This window comes from Pistacia vera, unplaced genomic scaffold (assembly GCF_008641045.1).
Source record: "Pistacia vera cultivar Batoury unplaced genomic scaffold, PisVer_v2 Contig614, whole genome shotgun sequence".
Lineage (NCBI taxonomy): Eukaryota > Viridiplantae > Streptophyta > Magnoliopsida > Sapindales > Anacardiaceae > Pistacia > Pistacia vera.
In genome coordinates, this window is record NW_022196462.1 from 483,211 (window position 1) to 501,837 (window position 18,627).

General features: G+C 34.9%; 2 protein-coding genes across 2 annotated transcripts; both read left to right on the forward strand.

Annotated features, from left to right (window-relative positions):
• Positions 1 to 6,771: 6,771 nt before the first annotated feature.
• LOC116110787 (probable LRR receptor-like serine/threonine-protein kinase At1g53430) lies at positions 6,772 to 7,426 on the forward strand. The gene is made up of 2 exons (XM_031397003.1): positions 6,772 to 6,796; positions 7,017 to 7,426. Exons 1-2 carry the CDS (start codon positions 6,772 to 6,774, stop codon positions 7,424 to 7,426), a joined length of 435 nt encoding a protein of 144 aa, XP_031252863.1.
• A 679-nt stretch (positions 7,427 to 8,105) lies between these two features.
• Positions 8,106 to 15,709, forward strand: LOC116110788 (putative receptor-like protein kinase At4g00960). The gene is made up of 5 exons (XM_031397004.1): positions 8,106 to 8,117; positions 8,256 to 8,394; positions 8,928 to 9,171; positions 9,355 to 9,452; positions 15,573 to 15,709. The coding sequence occupies exons 1-5, from the start codon at positions 8,106 to 8,108 to the stop codon at positions 15,707 to 15,709; spliced, it is 630 nt and encodes a 209-aa protein (XP_031252864.1).
• The last annotated feature ends 2,918 nt before the right edge of the window (positions 15,710 to 18,627 follow it).

Below are 18,627 nucleotides of genomic sequence, written 5' to 3' on the forward strand. Positions count from 1 at the left end.
ACGAATTGTCACGTGCGTAACGCTGATTGGGCAATAAACACACGTGATAGTGAATGTAGAAAACGAAATAAATGCAAAGAAAGCTTTTAAAGTGGTTCGGATGCTAAGGTAGTAAGTCCTACGTCCATTGATTTGTATTGATATTGGTGTGGGTCAGGTCGCAACAGCGGACTGACTTACAGGAGTTATGAAAAGTAAATGTGTTTACAGGAGAGAGAGAGAATTTCTCAATGTAAAAATGGCCGAATCCCTTTAATGAAGGGGTCTTCTTCATTTTATATCAAGCTAAAGCGTGTAATCATCATTTATAAATACTAAATAATGGCTCTGTATTATTTGAGTTCTGACAAGCATTTCAAGTTTTTTTGTTTGGTTTCAGGCTAAACTCCGGGATCAGAGAACCTGTTGCTGTAAAGAAGTTACCTCTATACCACAAGAGTTTGATCAAATAACAAAAGTGTATGCGGGCCAAAGTTGAAACATGACAATCTTGTGGAGCTATTGGCTGTCTGTTCTAACAAAAAAAGAAAATTTTCTTGATTATCTACGATTATATGGCAAACGGCTCGCTTCAACAAGCCTTGTTTGTAACTTTCTTTTATGCATCATATGCTTGACTGGGCAACTTTATAAATTTTATTACATTTTCTTTAATTATTTCAGCAAACAATGTACGTTCCGGTCAACTTTTTCTTCGTTTACACTGGGTTACAAAATATTTTACAGTGTGTGCTTTCTGGGGTTCTGAAATACTAATCGATTTCAGTGTTCTAATTTCCTGAATTTTTCACATTAGTTATCCAAAAAAAAAAAAATTATAAAGTATTACTGTTTTAATTGATCTGTTAAAAATTATATTACAATTGCAACACATATCACTGCTTTTACCATGTCTGCCAGCGTCGCGCCCCACTAATTGATCTGGTGCATGCCTATTGTGATTCAAAGTGTTTCATTGCGAAGACAAAGGATTATATATTGCCATTTTTATTGATAAATGTGAACCTAAAATTAACAATAAAATGTTGTAGAGCTGTGCAGTTGACCCAAATGTTCAAGGCAACTTAATTGGGAAGGAAGTTGGATCTGCCGTGGAATAGCAAAGGGTCTGGAGTACTCCATGAACTTGCAACTGGCAAAATTATTCATAGAAATATAAAAGCCAGTAGTTCTTCTTGAGGAAGATTTAACGCCAAGTTATCTGACTTAGGACTAGCAATGCTTTATGACGAGGATGAGCCGCTGATTTTCTCCAAAAAATAGCTGCAGTGCAGCGGTTACGTAGTAACACATTAAGTACATAACGTCATTATTTTAAAACTTTTATTTATCTATTTATTTTTGTAAAGATCCAGTGAAAAAAAAAAAAAACTGATTTTGTTTTGGATTGAACATAAAACTGATTGTACAATTTGTATGTGCCGATGTTCAGAATATATAATCACTTTTTTTGTTTCAGATACATGGCACCTGAGGTGCTAAAGAAGGAATCCGTAACAGATAAAGCTGATTTTTCAGTTACGGGATTGTTTTGCTTGAAATAATTAGTGGGCAGAGTAATTCAAAGCATGAAGGGAAGGAATAGAGAGAATCTCTTTTACAAAGGGTAAGAGGCTTCGACAAATTTATGCTATCTCGAAAGTTACCCATATATCATACATGTTTTTTAGGATATGGACTGCATGTGGGTAATAGCATTTTAGTCAACATCAACCAATTGAATTTTCAAATATGAATATGCATTTAAGGGTGACATAGTTGCGTTAATGTAGGCTGCTGTGTACATAAAAAGAAGTTACTCCCGAGTTGGTGGATAAAAGTTAACAAGTTATGATGAAGCAATTCATTGGAATCTTTGATCTGGCAATGAGGTGCGTTGATCAGACTCCTGATTTCAGGCCAAAATGTCTGATGTTGTGGACTGAACTTGAGGAGATTTAAGCGGGTTACCCATTGCACTTCCTCGTTTGGTATTTCTCTTTCCGTTAGAGCACATTGGTGATGCTCTTATCTAGTCTTGGTTTCTCTATTTCTGATTGTTTCGGTCTTATCCATGAAAATATTTGTGTAAATATTGTGATTGTAAGGATTTTTTATAGGACCATCTTGTATCTTTTTATCTATTTCATTTCAGAGCTTTGTTTCGTTTGTGATCACATGTATTTAAGAGGTTTGATGATTATGCATAGTATCAGTTGAGATTTTGAGTTCAATGACCTCCTCCCTCTTTCTTTCTTGTTTTCTTTCCCTTTCTTATATACGTTCCTCTCGATTTCTTTCTTCTCTCTTCGGTTTATATATATATATATGGATGTTTTAATTAATAATGGAGGTTTTGACAAAAAATTTTATCTTCTGGGTAATTCTGAAAAGTTCCACCAAATCGTAGGGAGCGCGGGTTGATTTGGAAGTAGGAACTTAACTCTTTTCTCATTAATTTGATCAATTAAAGTATAGTATTATAGACATTTCCATTTTCTTAAGGAAGGCAATATTGACTTTTTACCCTTTTTAAGTATAAAAATAAAATAATATATAATATTTTCTCTCTTTTATTGTTCTTTTTCTTGTCCCTCCCCATGTTCTATCTTTTTTCTTTTCTTTTCCTTTATTTTTATCTTTTTTCTCCTCCTATTCATTTCTCCCACTTCTTTCTTCTCTCCTCCTACGAATCTAGCTGTCATAAAGTCCTAAGTGGTGACTAAGTTTGCCGTCGCGAGGCATCTAAGCAGCAGTCAAGTTTAGTCACTGCAAATGGGCTAGACCAGGCTTCAGTGCCGGTTCATGGAGATTCGGGGCTTAAAACAAAAAAATTTAAGTAGGCCTTTTACATATATAAGCTGCCAATTTCTATGAAATTGAAACTAAAATTTTCATCTCCATTATTGCCACATCTCTACCTCTTTGATACATTGCCCAAACTCCTAACGTTCTACTTATCTCTCATGAAGGGAAAGAAAGTAAAGAGATAAAAGAGTGAGAAAGAAAGAAACAACATAAAAATATGATTAAGTATATTTTTAAAAATCATGGGTCGTTTAATATCGCTCTTATCTCATTTCGGATGTGTAGAAACCCTTTTGTTAAGTGGGTAGTAATATCTTCACTTCTCTCATTTTTAAAATTAAAAAAAAAAATTAAAAAGAATTCAACAAGAAACTCGTTGATTAAATATGTACGCATATTGGTTAAGTTTGGAACTCTTGGGAGCCTTCATCAGAGATGAGGCCGTGGGAGAACACCCATTTTGTCTGGAGATTCTGGCTACTGTATAGACTGCAAACTGTTTGGCTTTATGTCCATTTGGAGAGTGTACTGTTGCTCCAGTGTTGTCCCACAGTGAGTACAGACTTTCTGGGTTTCTTTTTTTTTTTTTTTTGGCTGCCGATTAGCTTTTATTGTGGCAGTCTGGAAATGCTTTCCCAAACTGGAGCTGTTGTGGAGAGCTGCCCCCGATTTGGGCATTGTTAGTGTAAAATTTTAGCTTTCTGCAGCTGTGTGCTATGTTGGGTTGGGGCGTTGGGCTACAAAGGGTGTGGGCTGTCCCATTTGTATTGCAGGTTTTATTTGTTTCTCCCTGGGCCTTTTGTCATTTTTCTGGTGTAGTTGCTTTTGTCCTTTGTTTGGTTTTCAGTGATTTTCTTACCGCAATATAATTGATCATTCTTTTATATACATTTTTTAACCCTCCCAAAAATGAATTTTTGGTTCCCATGTCTGGTTTAAAGCAATTACTTGACAGGTTTAGTGAGAGAAACAAAAAGTCTCATAAGTTTCAGAATAAAAACTTATACTATTAATGTATTGTACATGAAGTGGTTGTTAGTGTATGGTACCAAATCACGCAGTTGCAACTCACACAAAAAGCCAAAATCATAAAAACAAATTCAAAAATTAGAAACGAAACACACAAAACCATGTAAAGATAATGCAAAAATGCAGAGATTATTATTAACTAACTTTTTTTTCTTGAAATCACAACTCAGATAAATAAAAAGTTGACTCAATTCATTCATTTCAATTAGGCTAAGTGAGGACTCAACAAACGATTAAACCCAATCTGATATTAGAGTAAGTAATCAAACATCTAATCCTCGTAAACCTAATTTATTATACATTTATTTTTGATGCATATTCTACTTAAAAAACTCTGTCAATTCCAATTCACAATAAAAATAATTTATTTTTCTTGCTTACAGTGAACACCCAAGGCAAAAATATAAATAGCACAAAAGAAAAGGTATTCCCAATAAAGTTAAACGTCCATAGGTAATAAAAATGAAATAAAAACAATTTTTCATTTACACAGTCCACTACTCAAACTTTACCACAAATATTAATAATTAATGGAAAAATAGCTATCACTTGGACAAATTTAAGACCATAGATTAATGATCTTCTTCCCAAAAATATCATATGCAATTTAAAAAATCACAAGTATTTTAATTAACAACCATTATATTAATGCTAATAATCAAACCATATTATTATATATTTGCAAACATAAATCACCATCATCATTATCTTCTTTGTATTAATTATGTGACAGTGTCTTTTGTCAAATAAAAAAAATAAAAAATTTTATATTTATTTAAATAGTTATATAAAATAATTAAAATAAATAAAATATTTACAATTAACTACGATAAAGAGTAAATGTTTTTTAAATTATAAAACAGTACTTTTTATCCCTTTCATATTTTTTTAATTACGCTTTTTTTTAGGATTTATTTTAAAGCTTTTATTTTAAAGCTTATTTTTTCCATGTCTGCTGCAATAAATACTGTCCAGACTTTGCTAATTTTTATATATATATATTTTTTGACATTTTCTATCTTATACTATTTAATTAGTATTTTGTAACCAAGAACCCTCTCAAGGCAGATTCCCGAGACTCCATTTACTACTTTTGCTTTGTCTTTTTCCATGTCTGCTGCAATAAATAGTGTTATCAGACTTTGCTTTTTTTTTTCTTTTACATTTTTCATCTTATATTATTTAATTAGTATTTTGCAACCAAAAAATAAATCATTTATCTTAAGACAGATTGCTTTTTATGCACAATCTGACTTCTTAATGAATTAAGTTTTTTATAAAATGGATGAATGAATTGACATTGGAGTTTAAGAAACTTTTCCGTTTTAAAAAATTCTTGAAATAAATTAATTAAGGGATACGGATTTAAGATATATTAGTTGGTCTTGATTATAGTAATAGAAATATAAGAATAATTCATCAACATCAAACTCTAAGCACAATATAAATAAGAAACTTTGCTATATCTAGATCCTCTATGTTTGAAATATTATGGTCCACGGTAAATAATGTATTTTTCTTTCATTTATTTATTTATAACTCAATGATTTATTTTATTGTAAATAAATTTTTTTAGAATACCAACATATGAGTAGACGTGAAGGTTTAGTTAAAGGCAAAAAAAAAACTAAGTCCACTGATAAAAAGAGTGATGATGTGATAATATCGCAAAAAACTCATCATGAGCACAACTCATAAGGTGCAATCTACTAAAACACAATGACAAGTCATGTCTTAATCATCATTCTCTTCTACAGCCAAATAAAGCATATGATTCTATTGGTAAATATCATTTAGTAATTTTTTTTTTTTATTTTTTTCCTAATCACCAAATCAATTCATTATTATGTCTATCATGTAACTATTTTCTTCGTTTCTTCAACTGTTCTTAAATTCTTCACTCACACACTCTTAAATTTTTTTTGAAATTTTATATGTTTAACTCTATACAATAAAGAGATATTTTCACATTTCTTATGAATAATTATCTTGCAGGAATTTTTCATATAACGATTTTGAAGTTAAAGAACAAGGAAAGAATGTGTAAGGAAATAACATCAATCGTTCTCTTTTTTCCTGTTTCTCTTCCTTGCATAAAAATGCTTCTTGCATTTGAAAATTCACTTACGAAAGTTTCAAAGATACATGTGTATCCAATATCTTTAAAATGTTTGTAATATTTCGCTTATTTCATTAAAAATAAAGAAAATAATTCCAAGTTTCTTTAATTTGTTATCTTGCAGAGATCCAAAGATAAATAGGTAAGGATATTGAATATCTCTCTTGTTTTTACTGCTCTTTCTCCTTATTCATTTTGTTGTGGGCTACAAATTTAACTTCTGGATTGTTTGTTCTGTTTTTTCAAATCATATTTTCAATGACTTGTCTGTTCATGTGCTGTTGCAACCAGAGAGCTAAGTTCAAATTATACGTACGGTCATCGCTTTTTATATTATGCAATTAGAAGAACTCTAAATTATTTTTCTTACCAATATATATACTTGTGTTCTGTAGGACTTCCCCATCTCAAATCATAGATGACCATTGTCATGGCAAGAATTCCCAGTGTATGTTCCTTCTCCAGCTAGCATGAATTAATATTGTAGATTATAATTTCTTCAGTTCCAATAAAGAAGGTTGAATTAATTTGATTTTGTGATGGCATATAGCTTTTGAAATAACACCGGTTAAGATCATCATATTAAAAACAGGAAAAATAGAATTTTAAGAAATTAGGTTTTATTTTATTGAGGGGATATGCCCAAATATAGGAAACTCCCTCAAATATGTTATGAATATTTTACCCCTCCTTTGACAACTAGAACAGAATTTTGTTAACATCTGACAGACAGTAAGGGGTTTTGCGTCATTACTGGTAATGGAGGTTTTTTTTTTTTTTTTTCAATGTTTAAGAAGACCTTGGGAGGTTTAATGAATTATCCCTTTTATGGAGTGATGATAAGTCTTATAAGGGTTCAATGTAAGACCACCCCTACATTTTGAAAGAAATTTTTAGATGTTTAAGAGTATTATTCAAACCACCCCTAAAATTTTATAAATTGTTCAAAAACCACCTTCTAATATAACGCCATCAAAATCAAATCAGCTTTGAAAGATTAAAAATAGAACTTTACATTGTTTTTAAAGGATAAAATTGGAACTACAACAAGCATTTTATACGTACAATTTTGTTTTTGCAGACCATTCCTTGTTTATAAATGCTGGTGGCGAGGGTGCAAACATTGGAGGAAAGTATTATGATGCAGATAATATATCATCAAATTCTTTCTATGTAGATCCAACAAAGCGTTGGGCTTATGTTTGTTCGGGAGATTTCTTATCAACAACAGCCAATTCCAGTGATAACATAAGGAACAATACATGTGGAGTTTCTTCTCCTGAGGCAACTTTATATGACAAAGCTCGCATTTGCCCTCAGTCTCTGACATATTATGGTTTCTGCTTGCAAAAAGGCAATTACACTGTGGAACTTGACTTCGCTGAAATTGTATTTTCAAAAGATGAAGACTACAGTAGTCTGGGAAAGCGTGTGTTTGATGTGTATATTCAGGTAATGCTTTTGTTTTTTCTGGAAATGCCATTTCAGTAATGCCATCCGCTAAGGAACTCTTTGTTGCAGGATACGAGAGTATTGGAGGATTTCAACATAAAAAAAGAGGCCGGAAGTCCAAATAAGGGGTGTACTAAATCTTTCAAAGGTAATAAAGTAGATCATAATCTACTAGAAATCCGCTTATTCTGGGCTGGCAAAGGATCTCTGTATAATCCACCTGCTCTTAATGGACCTCTGATATCAGCTATATCTGTAACCCCTGGTAAAAAAATTGTGTATTTGCACTTCTGTCATTAGTTTGTTCAAATTTCCCTTTTTCTATTCTACTGACAGTTCGGCTCTTGTTGCTATCTACCACTATATATTCAGACTTCAAAATTGGAGTATTATCTACAAAGTGGATAGTAGTGATTGTTATTGCTGTTGTATCCGCTCTTGTATTAGCTTCGCTTCTTTTATGGGCTTTCATGTGGAGAATGGGATGGGTGGGAGACAGAGAGTTGAACAGTAAGTCTATACGCAATAAATCCAAATAGGTCTCTCATTGAAGAATTTTAGCTGATGAAGACTTACGTGCAAAATTTAGTTATTCCTTTGTTTTTATTTTCTCTAAATATCTACAGATACCACTGTGAAAATCCGAGAAAAAGAATATTCCCTCAAAGAAGTGATTGTTGCTACTGGAAATTTCGGCCCTCAGAATGAGATTGGCCCGATGGTTTACATGGTAAATTATACTTCTTCAGTACTTTTTGTGATAGGAGAATTATTAATCTTTCAGGGTAATTTATAAATAATAAATAGATGGCATCTGTATTATTTGAGTTCATGTACAAGCATTTCAAGTCTTTTGTTTTGGTTTCAGGCTAAACTCCGGGATCAGGAGAAACCTGTTGCTGTAAAGAAGTTACCTCTATACACAAAGAAGTTTGATCAAATAACAAATGAAGTGTATGCGGGCCAAAAGTTGAAACATGACAATCTTGTGGAGCTATTGGCTGTCTGTTCTAACAAAAAATAGAAAATTTTCTTGATTATCTACGATTATATGGCAAACGGCTCGCTTCAACAAGCCTTGTTTGGTAACTTTCTTTTATGCATCATATGCTTGACTGGGCAACTTTATAAATTTTATTACATTTTCTTTAATTATTTCAGCAAACAATGTACGTTCCGGTCAACTTTTTCTTCGTTTACACTGGGTTACAAAATATTTTACAGTGTGTGCTTTCTGGGGTTCTGAAATACTAATCGATTTCAGTGTTCTAATTTCCTGAATTTTTCACATTAGTTATCCAAAAAAAAAAAATTATAAAGTATTACTGTTTTAATTGATCTGTTAAAAATTATATTACCATTGCAACACATATCACTGCTTTTACCATGTCTGCCAGCGTCGCGCCCCACTAATTGATCTGGTGCATGCCTATTGTGATTCAAAAGTGTTTCATTGCGAAGACAAAGGATATATATATTGCCATTTTTATTGATAAATGTGAACCTAAAATTAACAATAAAAATGTTGTAAGCTGTGCAGTTGACCCAAATGTTCAAGGGCAACTTAATTGGGAGAGGAGAGTTGGGATCTGCCGTGGAATAGCAAAGGGTCTGGAGTATCTCCATGAACTTGCAACTGGCAAAATTATTCATAGAAATATAAAAGCCAGTAAAGTTCTTCTTGATGAAGATTTTAACGCCAAGTTATCTGACTTAGGACTAGCAATGCTTTATGACGAGGATGAGCCGCATGATTTTCTCCAAAAAATAGCTGCAGCGGTTACGTAAGTAACACATTAAGTACATAACGTCATTATTTTAAAACTTTTATTTATCTATTTATTTTTGTAAAGATCCAGTGAAAAAAAAAAAAAAACTGATTTTGTTTTGGATTGAACATAAAAACTGATTGTACAATTTGTATGTGCCGATGTTCAGAACTATATAATCACTTTTTATTGTTTCAGATACATGGCACCTGAGGTGCTAAAGAAGGAATCCGTAACAGATAAAGCTGATGTTTTCAGTTACGGGATTGTTTTGCTTGAAATAATTAGTGGGCAGAGTAATTCAAAGCATGAAGGGAAGGAATAGAGAGAATCTCTTTTACAAAGGGTAAGAGGCTTCGACAAATTTATGCTATCTCGAAAGTTAACCATATATCATACATGTTTATTTAGGATATGGACTGCATGTGGGTAATAGCATTTTAGTCAACATCAACCAATTGAATTTTCAAATATGAATATGCATTTAAGGGTGACATAGTTGCGTTAATGTAGGCTGCTGTGTTACATAAAAAAGGAAGTTACTCCGAGTTGGTGGATAAAAAGTTAACAAGTTATGATATGAAGCAATTCATTGGAATCTTTGATCTGGCAATGAGGTGCGTTGATCAGACTCCTGATTTCAGGCCAAAAATGTCTGATGTTGTGACTGAACTTGAGGAGATTTAAGCGGGTTACCCATTGCACTTCCTCGTTTGGTATTTCTCTTTCCGTTAGAGCACATTGGTGATGCTCTTATCTAGTTCTTGGTTTCTCTATTTTCTGATTGTTTCGGTCTTATCCATGAGAAATATTTGTGTAAATATTGTGATTGTAAAGGGGATTTTATTAGGACCATCTTGTATCTTTTTATCTATTTCATTTCAGAGCTTTGTTTCGTTTGTGATCAGATGTATATTTCCGAGGTTTGATGATTATGCATATGTATCAGTTGAGATTTTGAGTTCAATGACTCTCCTCTCTCTTTCTTTCTTGTTTTCTTTCCCTTTCTTATATATGTTCCTCTCGATTTCTTTCTTCTCTCTTCGGTTTATATATATATATATATGGATGTTTTAATTAATAATGGAGGTTTTGACAAGAAAAAAATTTATCTTCTGGGTAATTCTGAAAAGTTCCACCAAATTGTAGGGAGCGCGGGTTGATTTGGAAGTAGGAACTTAACTCTTTTCTCATTAATTTGATCAATTAAAGTATAGTATTATAGACATTTCCATTTTCTTAAGGAAGGCAATATTGACTTTTTAACCTTTTTAAGTATAAAAAATAAAATAAATATTAATAATTATTTTCTCTCTTTTATTGTTCTTTTTCTTGTCCCTCCCCATGTTCTATCTTTTTTCTTTTTCTTCCTTTATTATTATTATCTTTTTTCTCCTCCTATTCATTTCTCCCACTTCTTTCTTCTCCTCCTACGAAATCTAGCTGTCATAAAGTCCTAAAGTGGTGACTAAGTTTGCCGTCGCGAGGCATCTAAGCAGCAGTCAAGTTTAGTCACTGCAAANCATTTATTTTTTTGTATATATTAATTAAATATTGGGAATGATATTTTCATTAAATAATAATTACTTTGAAAATTATACTAATTTAATAAAATTAAGCATTTATTTAATCAAATAAACATTACATTTAATATAGAAAAACATTACATCTAATATAAAATGATATTAAAAAAAAAAGAAAACAACAACACAAAAGTAAAATTCTATATTAATAGTAATTTAATTTTCCGAATTAGTATATTCTTCTTACAAATGATCAATTAATGCATTTCAAAGAGCATGGTGAACTTCTGTATTCTTAATTTGTCTATGTCAAGCAAGAAAATTTTGAAATCGGATATTTTCATCTATGATAATTTCAACTTTGGGAGTTGGCGCTTCCATCTTAGAGGATCCAGAACTAATATACCGAAATACTAAATTGTTATTTTAGTTTATGTTGTATTTTCTTTTAATTTTAATGTTTTTAAATTAGTGTTAATTTTTATTTTGAGTTATTGTAGTTTAATATTTGTATTGAATAAAGTTTTGTTTTTAATTTTTTATCACTTTTTGAATTATATAATTATTATGAATTTATTATTATAAATATTAATATAAATAATAATCAAATTAATTTAAATTTAAATGATAAAATTTAAATTAAAAAAATTTTGCTTCCACTACAGTGCCACGCCAAATTGGTGTGCATTTGACAGAGCACTGTAACAGGGCACCAAATTGGTGTAGCAAGCACTAGATTGGGGTTGAAATTTACACCAAAATAACGCAGGAGTGGAGATGCCTTGGAAAATGCCAGATCGACGTCCTACGACACAGATCCGACGGGTTTGTATCGTAACGCAATATTCTAACACAGATCCAATGGGATGTTTTTGTTATTTTTTAAAAATTTTATATATTAGGATATTTAGTTAAATTAGCAAACCTAGGGGGTTTTTTAAAAAATTTTAAATTTATAAAAAACTATAATATCAAACTTTCAAGGGTATTCTAGTCTTTTCACTATTATCAAACGAAAATCACTAACAAAACATAACAAAAGATACCTATTTATCATTTCAGAATCTTCTGAATACCGACTATCGTTTCGACAAACCTTATGTATGTGTAAGTTGGGCCATATTTCTCTTAATAAAACTCATGGATGTTCCTGGAAGAGAGAGTAATTACTTTAATATACAGTACATGAAGTGGGTGTGAAGTGATGGGTACATAGTACAAAACTCGTTTATGTCAGTTTTTTTTTTAACTTTTTATTTGTTTTCTTATTTTTAAAAAAATTATATTTGTATATAATATCATAAAATAAATACAATTTTAATAAAATATTATTTTTTAGTTTTATAAATATTTAACTGACAGATATTATTATAATTTTTTATTTTTTTCTTATTTTCATAATTTTTTGTNAAAAAGACTTTTACCCACCCAAGGTTTGGTGGATCTACATTCCCACCTATGGTTTCATAAAGTGCAAATTCTCATCCAATTTTAAATTTCAAACGTTAAATTTAACTAATAAAGGGTATTTAGGTTTTTTTATCCAAAAAATAGTAAACCCTAATCTCTCTCACTCCCTCCAATAAATAAAATTTTAAAATAACCCTATTGTAATACCCCATATTTTATGGGGTATTTTATAATTCTATTGGGGTCTTTTTGTAAGTTGACGTGACAGTGATATAAAAAAATAAGATTAATTGACTTAATTTAGTTTGGGTAATGCTACATTTAGAACATTTTTATCGTATCACGATGTGGTATATGTCGCATCAAATAAATTTTTAATTATGATCAATTTTTAATATTATAATAAAATTATTATTAACAAAATGGTGATAAAGTAAGAGAATGGTATAAAAAACAGGTGTAAAGATAGCAGTATAAAAAATTGGTGTAAAGATAATATTGAATAATACTACACATATATTATTTTCATATAATATTTTTTATATAATATTATGTGAAAAGATATGATTAGGTGAAAGTTTAATTTTAGTTTTAAATTAGTTATTTATATTTTGTCATATAATGCTGTAAATGATATAAAAAAAATATTGTATAAAAATGATGAATGATTAGTATTACGTGATAATTTACTTATTTATTTCGAAATAACGTTGTTGTGATATCCTACGTGATATATGTCATCTTAATTGTCACATCATCAGATACCATGTCACTTTCCGAACATCATCCCAGGGTCCAAATGACCATTGAATTTTAACTACCGAAATGATCACGCCAAACAGAAAAAGTAATATTTAGTGGGTGTGAAGTGATGGGTACATAATTCAAAAATCGTTTTTGTCAGTTTTTTTTTTTTTATAAATATTCATTTATAGATATTATTATAAGTTTCAAAAATACTATATATAATTTTAGAGCAATACTACTCTTACAAAGACAAAAACAAAGAGGTCATACAAAGACAATTTCCACCCTTCATCTTCATGATTTCTCTCTCTCTCTCTCTCCCTCTTTTTCCGTTTTTTCTTTGTTTTTTCCTTCCTNCTCTTCCCAAGCTGATTTCGCACGATTTATTGCAGGGGAAAGGGACACGTGTGAGCTCCATATCGTTTGGCGGGTCTGACGTGCGCTTGTTGCTCTGACGGGAGCAGGTCACTCTTCATGTGACTTTCCCACGTCAGCCCTTATTTTCCCAGGTATAACAGAAGCCCCCTAGTTTTTAAGGTTTGAGGATCGAACCTTGGAAACTAAGTCACATTGGAGGTTCTGGTCGCTCCGACCTGAATGGGATGAGCTCGGCACAAGACTCTTGGCGAACACGATCTCGCGCGATTCCTTGCCTAAGCGACCTGACAATCTTCATCCTGGCGACCTGGATTTGTTGGACGCTCATTTCTGTACCTTAGGGTTAGAGATTCAATGAACCTGGTTCTGCGCTCAGGCGCTCTGCACGCGCTAAAGCGGTTGTCAGGCACATTAAATGCGTTGTGTGCTGACCCGACGCCGTTTTGACAGCATTAGTTGTGTAACGCATTCGAAACGACGACTCTTATCACGGCATTTAATGCGACGTGGGGCGCATTTAATGCAGGGAGAGAGAGTGGGCTGTCGTTTCGGTTCTGTGGGGTGCTAACCGTCGATTCGCGATCCATATAAAATCTCACATTTTTCAGATGACGCCACCGAAATTTCTTTTGCTACGAGTGACAAACCTTCGCAAACCAGAGATCTTTCTTCTCCGATCGGCGCTTATCAAGCAACTGGAACGAGTTTCGGTCTCGGTTACTCATCCCAGAAGGTAAGATTTTCCTTTCTTTCTTTTTGTTTTTGCATTTGCTTGGTTGGCGATGGCGTTGGGTCTCCCGATGTTTCACCAGAGACGTGACGCCGTCATTGGATTCGAGCCGTGGACGGTGGCTCGAGTTACTGTTAGGGTTTAAGGGATTTGTCCCACGCCGCCGCGCAGGACATGCGATGGCTAAAATGACCTGTCTGTCGATGTTGCAGACTGGAATGGAACCGTCAACATCCAGACCCGAGGAAGGAACCAGCTCGTCCTCGCGAGAAGTTCCCGAGGACGCCTCCCTTGATGTCTTCTCGGTCCTCACCTCAGAGGAATTCGATAGGATTAAACAGCAGTTTAACATCCGCGCGGAGGTGTTCCTCGACCATACCAGGTCGTCACGGCGCCCCTCTGATGGCCTTGCTGCGATCTCTGAAGAGATCTTCAAGGGTGGAGGGAGGATTCCCCTCCATCCCTTCATCAGGTCGGTCCTGGATCATTTCGGGATCGCACCGATGCAGCTGACGCCAAACGTGTATGTCATCGCTGTCGCAATGTACATCGCGTGCTGCGAGAGCGGCTTGGGCGAGCCAACGGCGGTGGAGCTCGGCGTCGCCTACTACCTTAAGAAGAGTAGGGACAAGTACTCGTACTATTTGTCTCGGTGACCTACCATTACCGCGGGGATACATAGCTATCCCAGCAATGCGGGGGCCTACGAGACAAAGTTTTTCTTCTTCTGTTATGACGGCTACTGCCGCTTTCAGGAACCAAGTAGGTTTTTCTTCGCTGGGTTCATTATCTGCTCGCATGATTTGTAATAACGACATGCTTTTTCCTTTTGCAGTTAACAGAACGACCAGCCAAACCCTACTCGCCGACCCAGATAGGCTCGTATCTTTTGGAGTACTGGACGAGGAGAGCCGGGACGCGAGGAAGCTTGTGACGATCGCGAACTTGCGGAAGTACGGTTTTTTCAGCGACAACGCGTCTTTAGAACCCCCAGAAGGTAAGTCATACTGGTTCCCTTCTGGTCGCGGAACAATTTCGTTTACTAACGAACTTAAATGCAGAAACTATGCCCCCAAAGGAGTCCGAGCAGCCTCGCCGAGCACCATTCGTCTTCCCTCGATCGAGGAGAGAGCGGGCGGCCGAAGCTGCTCGTCCTATTCCGGCACAACCGGTGCGAACAGTCGTGCCTCAGCCCCATCCTGTGCAAGAAGCGACCAGGACAGAACAGGTCGCTCAGGCACCATCTGCTAGCCCGAAGCGGAAGGCTCTGGCCTAGAGGTCGAAGAAGAGGAAGCAGATTCAGGCCGAAGAGTCGGAGACTGAATCTGAGGAAGAGCCTCTGAGGTTGCGCCAGGAATCTAGGAGGTCGGGCAAGGAGCTTGTGAGCGAGGCGGTCGCTGCCGGCAAGGCGAAGGACGTACCAGTGCTAGACTCATTGGGGAGTCTGCCCGAATACCTGCAGCCGATAGTTTATGGCCTGCTCGAGTGCGAGCTATCGGAGTCATACGACGAGTTCGCTGATACGGGCGACGACCTAATGACCACGTCGTTCCAACATCTGAGCAAGGTAAACGCGCTGTATTTGAAACTTCATTCTGATTTATTTCTAACTCATATCTTGCTTGCAGGCGTTGCTTGCGATGAGGATGTCCATGGAAAAGACGCGGCTGGGGGCCGCAAAGGGGACAAGCGACCTGAAGGAAGAGGTCGCGAAGCTGAAGCAGAGCTTGGAGTCCGTCGAAGCGGAAAGAACACATGCTTTTGAAGCGTTGAACAGGTATCTGAACCAAAAGGACGCTGCTTTACGAACAGTGGACTTCCAAAAGACGGAGCTCGATCGACGTGCAGAGGAAGTTAAGGAACTTCAAAGGACAACCGCCAGGCTCTCCAAGGAGGTCGGAGAGAGGGACCAGGAGATCCAGGCGACCTTCGCACGGGCTCAGCAAGCTGAACAAGATAGGGAGGCCTCCGAACAGGAAAGGCGAGCTCTTGAGGCCGAGCTCCAGGAGAGTCGGGAGAGAATCGCTTCTCTGACTGAAGAAATGCGGAACCAGTCAGAGGAGCTGGAGGAAAAGGCCGCGGACTGGGCAATCGGGTCTATCTATACCCTGCGAGTAAAGAACCCAGATTTGGACTTGTCCGACCTCCCGGAGGGTTGGCAGGCGACCTTGCGGATCATGGCCGAGGAGGACGACCAGACTGCCGTGGCCGTTCAAGGACCCGACCAGGCAGGGGGTTCTGGCTCGAAGGATCCCCCCGACCAGCCTTAGTGTAATGAGTTGTCCCCATTGTAATCGGGTCTTTTGACTTTTTGTTTGTACATAAATGGAGACATTTTCTTTACAATTGTAGTTCGCTTTTTCATATATACGTACAATTTACAATTGTGACTTACATAAGCAATTGCATACAAATTCTTACATGCGAACAGAACACATGCGAACTGTTCCGAGCGAACAAAGAAATACTTAAAAGAAATTAACAAAAACTGAGAGCTGAGTTCGGGATTACTGACAGTATGGCCGGAGGTGTAAAACCCCATTCCTGATTTTAGTTAGATCATGAATTGTATTTAAGTTAATTAATTTTTTATTTTATTTTATTTTTATTTATTTGATTTTTTTTGGTATTGTGGTAAGATAGGGGTATTTCTGTCAGTTTTTAAAGCTGTGTTAAGGGGGTGAAATAGAAGAAATAAATCCTGATGGGTTTGCATGTATCAAGAGGGAAAAATTTGGACATTTTTGCTAAGGAAAGCTTATGTGGCTGGGTTAAACTGAAATTTAGAGGAATTGGGGGGCAGAAATAAATTTTAGAAAAGTGTTTGTTTAAAAGGAGAAGGGAACTGGGCAGTTCGCCCAAAGGAAGAAGAAGAAAACGAGAGGAGAAGAAAGAAAGAAGAGAGGAGAGAAAGGAGAAAGAAAAGAAAAGAAAANTTTCCTACATTTTGTGGTGGGATAATTATAAAATGTAGGAAATAGGGAGAAAAACTTGTTATGTATAAAATGTAGGAAATAGAGAGAAAAACTTGTTATGTGTATTGTTGTTTATTGAGCTGAGCGAATGCATGTAGTGTGATGTTGTTGGTTTGCTGGTTTAGATATATTTAAAATTTTCAGTTTGCTTGGCTTGTTCAAACTTTGAAAAGGCATATATAATGGACACTTTGGTTTGTTCTCCTCCCTTCATGAGTGTCTTTTATAGTTTCTTTAATGTTCACCATCGATGTTGTAAGGTTACTCGGTAGTTTATATTTTGGTGGAGACAAAAGAAATTTGAGAAATTTGTACATGTCCAAAATAAATAAATAAATAAAATCTCTCTTGGTGAATACAGCTCATAAACACTAACCATGTCTAGATCCTCGGAAGGATGGACATAAATTACAGTCAGAAAATCATCCTCCTACGGCCAGTCAAAGTGTTCCAAGGGTGATGGAGTGTAAGAGAGAGGTCAAAGAGTAAGAGAAAAAGAAAGCGGGATAAAAAGGATTATGCTTATAACTCAATCTCGCAAACTCTGATATGAAGTTAATAATTGGTCAACTCGCAATGAGTCTCGCTTACCCAATTACGAGTTATTACGTCGAGGTTGTGAGAGAAAATTTATAAGATTGAGTTATGGGTTAATCTTTATTGGGAGAAAAATATGATTCCCATCTCAAAAATCTAAGTGTGTGAGTTGTGAGTGGATGTACAAGAGATTAAACTATATGCACCAATTATCAATACTTGGATGAGTATTATATTGTTGAATCAATGTAAGGCAGTGGGAAAAAAAAGGTTTTTGAGAAAAACTTAATAAGTATTTTCTGGAGAACTATCTTTTAAGAAATATGGGAATTAAGTTTATTTTCAACAAATATGAGGGACTTCGTGTTCTTAGGGGTTAGGGGTTTCTCTACCCTAAAATTTAACCAAATAATAAAAGCTCCCCTAATATTTCAGAAATAATATAAATCTCTTCACTGTTAGACTTTATAGCATAATAAATTAATAAATCTTTACGAAATTATCTCATTATAGTTTATTTTAACACCAAAAACTTGATGGCAAGGGGATTTTTAGAGAATTTTTTGTAATTTACTTAAATTTAAGGGGGATTTTTGTTATAAACCCTTGTTTTTAATTAATAGTGTATAACAAGATTATAAATGTTTTTTTTATGAATGGAAAGAGATTTATGACTTGCTTAACTTATATGGAAGTTAATATAGTAAAACCATCAATAAGGTAAAGAAATCTAAGAATTTCATGGAGAAATCTAAATATTTATTCCATTAATAAGTTAATTTTTTTTATTCTTTATAAATCTCCGAGACCTCCCCTAGGTTTCATAACATCTTGCTACTCCCCACAGGTTTTGGAAACTATAAACCTCCCCCTCAGGTTTTGCCATTACCTACCTTTATCACATTATATATATGCAATGCTGGAAGGTAAACCAGCCATTCCTTATTTTCTCCGCTCCCCAAATCCAACGGCTAAAAAACATACAAAACGTAAAACCATCTCCAAATCAAACGGTTACAAACCATACGCCACGGGCCCCACCATGTCGGTGTCTCAGCATTAAATCCCGCCGCGTCTAGCCCGCGACACGTCATCACCCAAAATCCTCCTCTATAAATTATAAAATGCCTCCAAGTTCTCAACGCACATTTCAACACAAACACAACTCAAA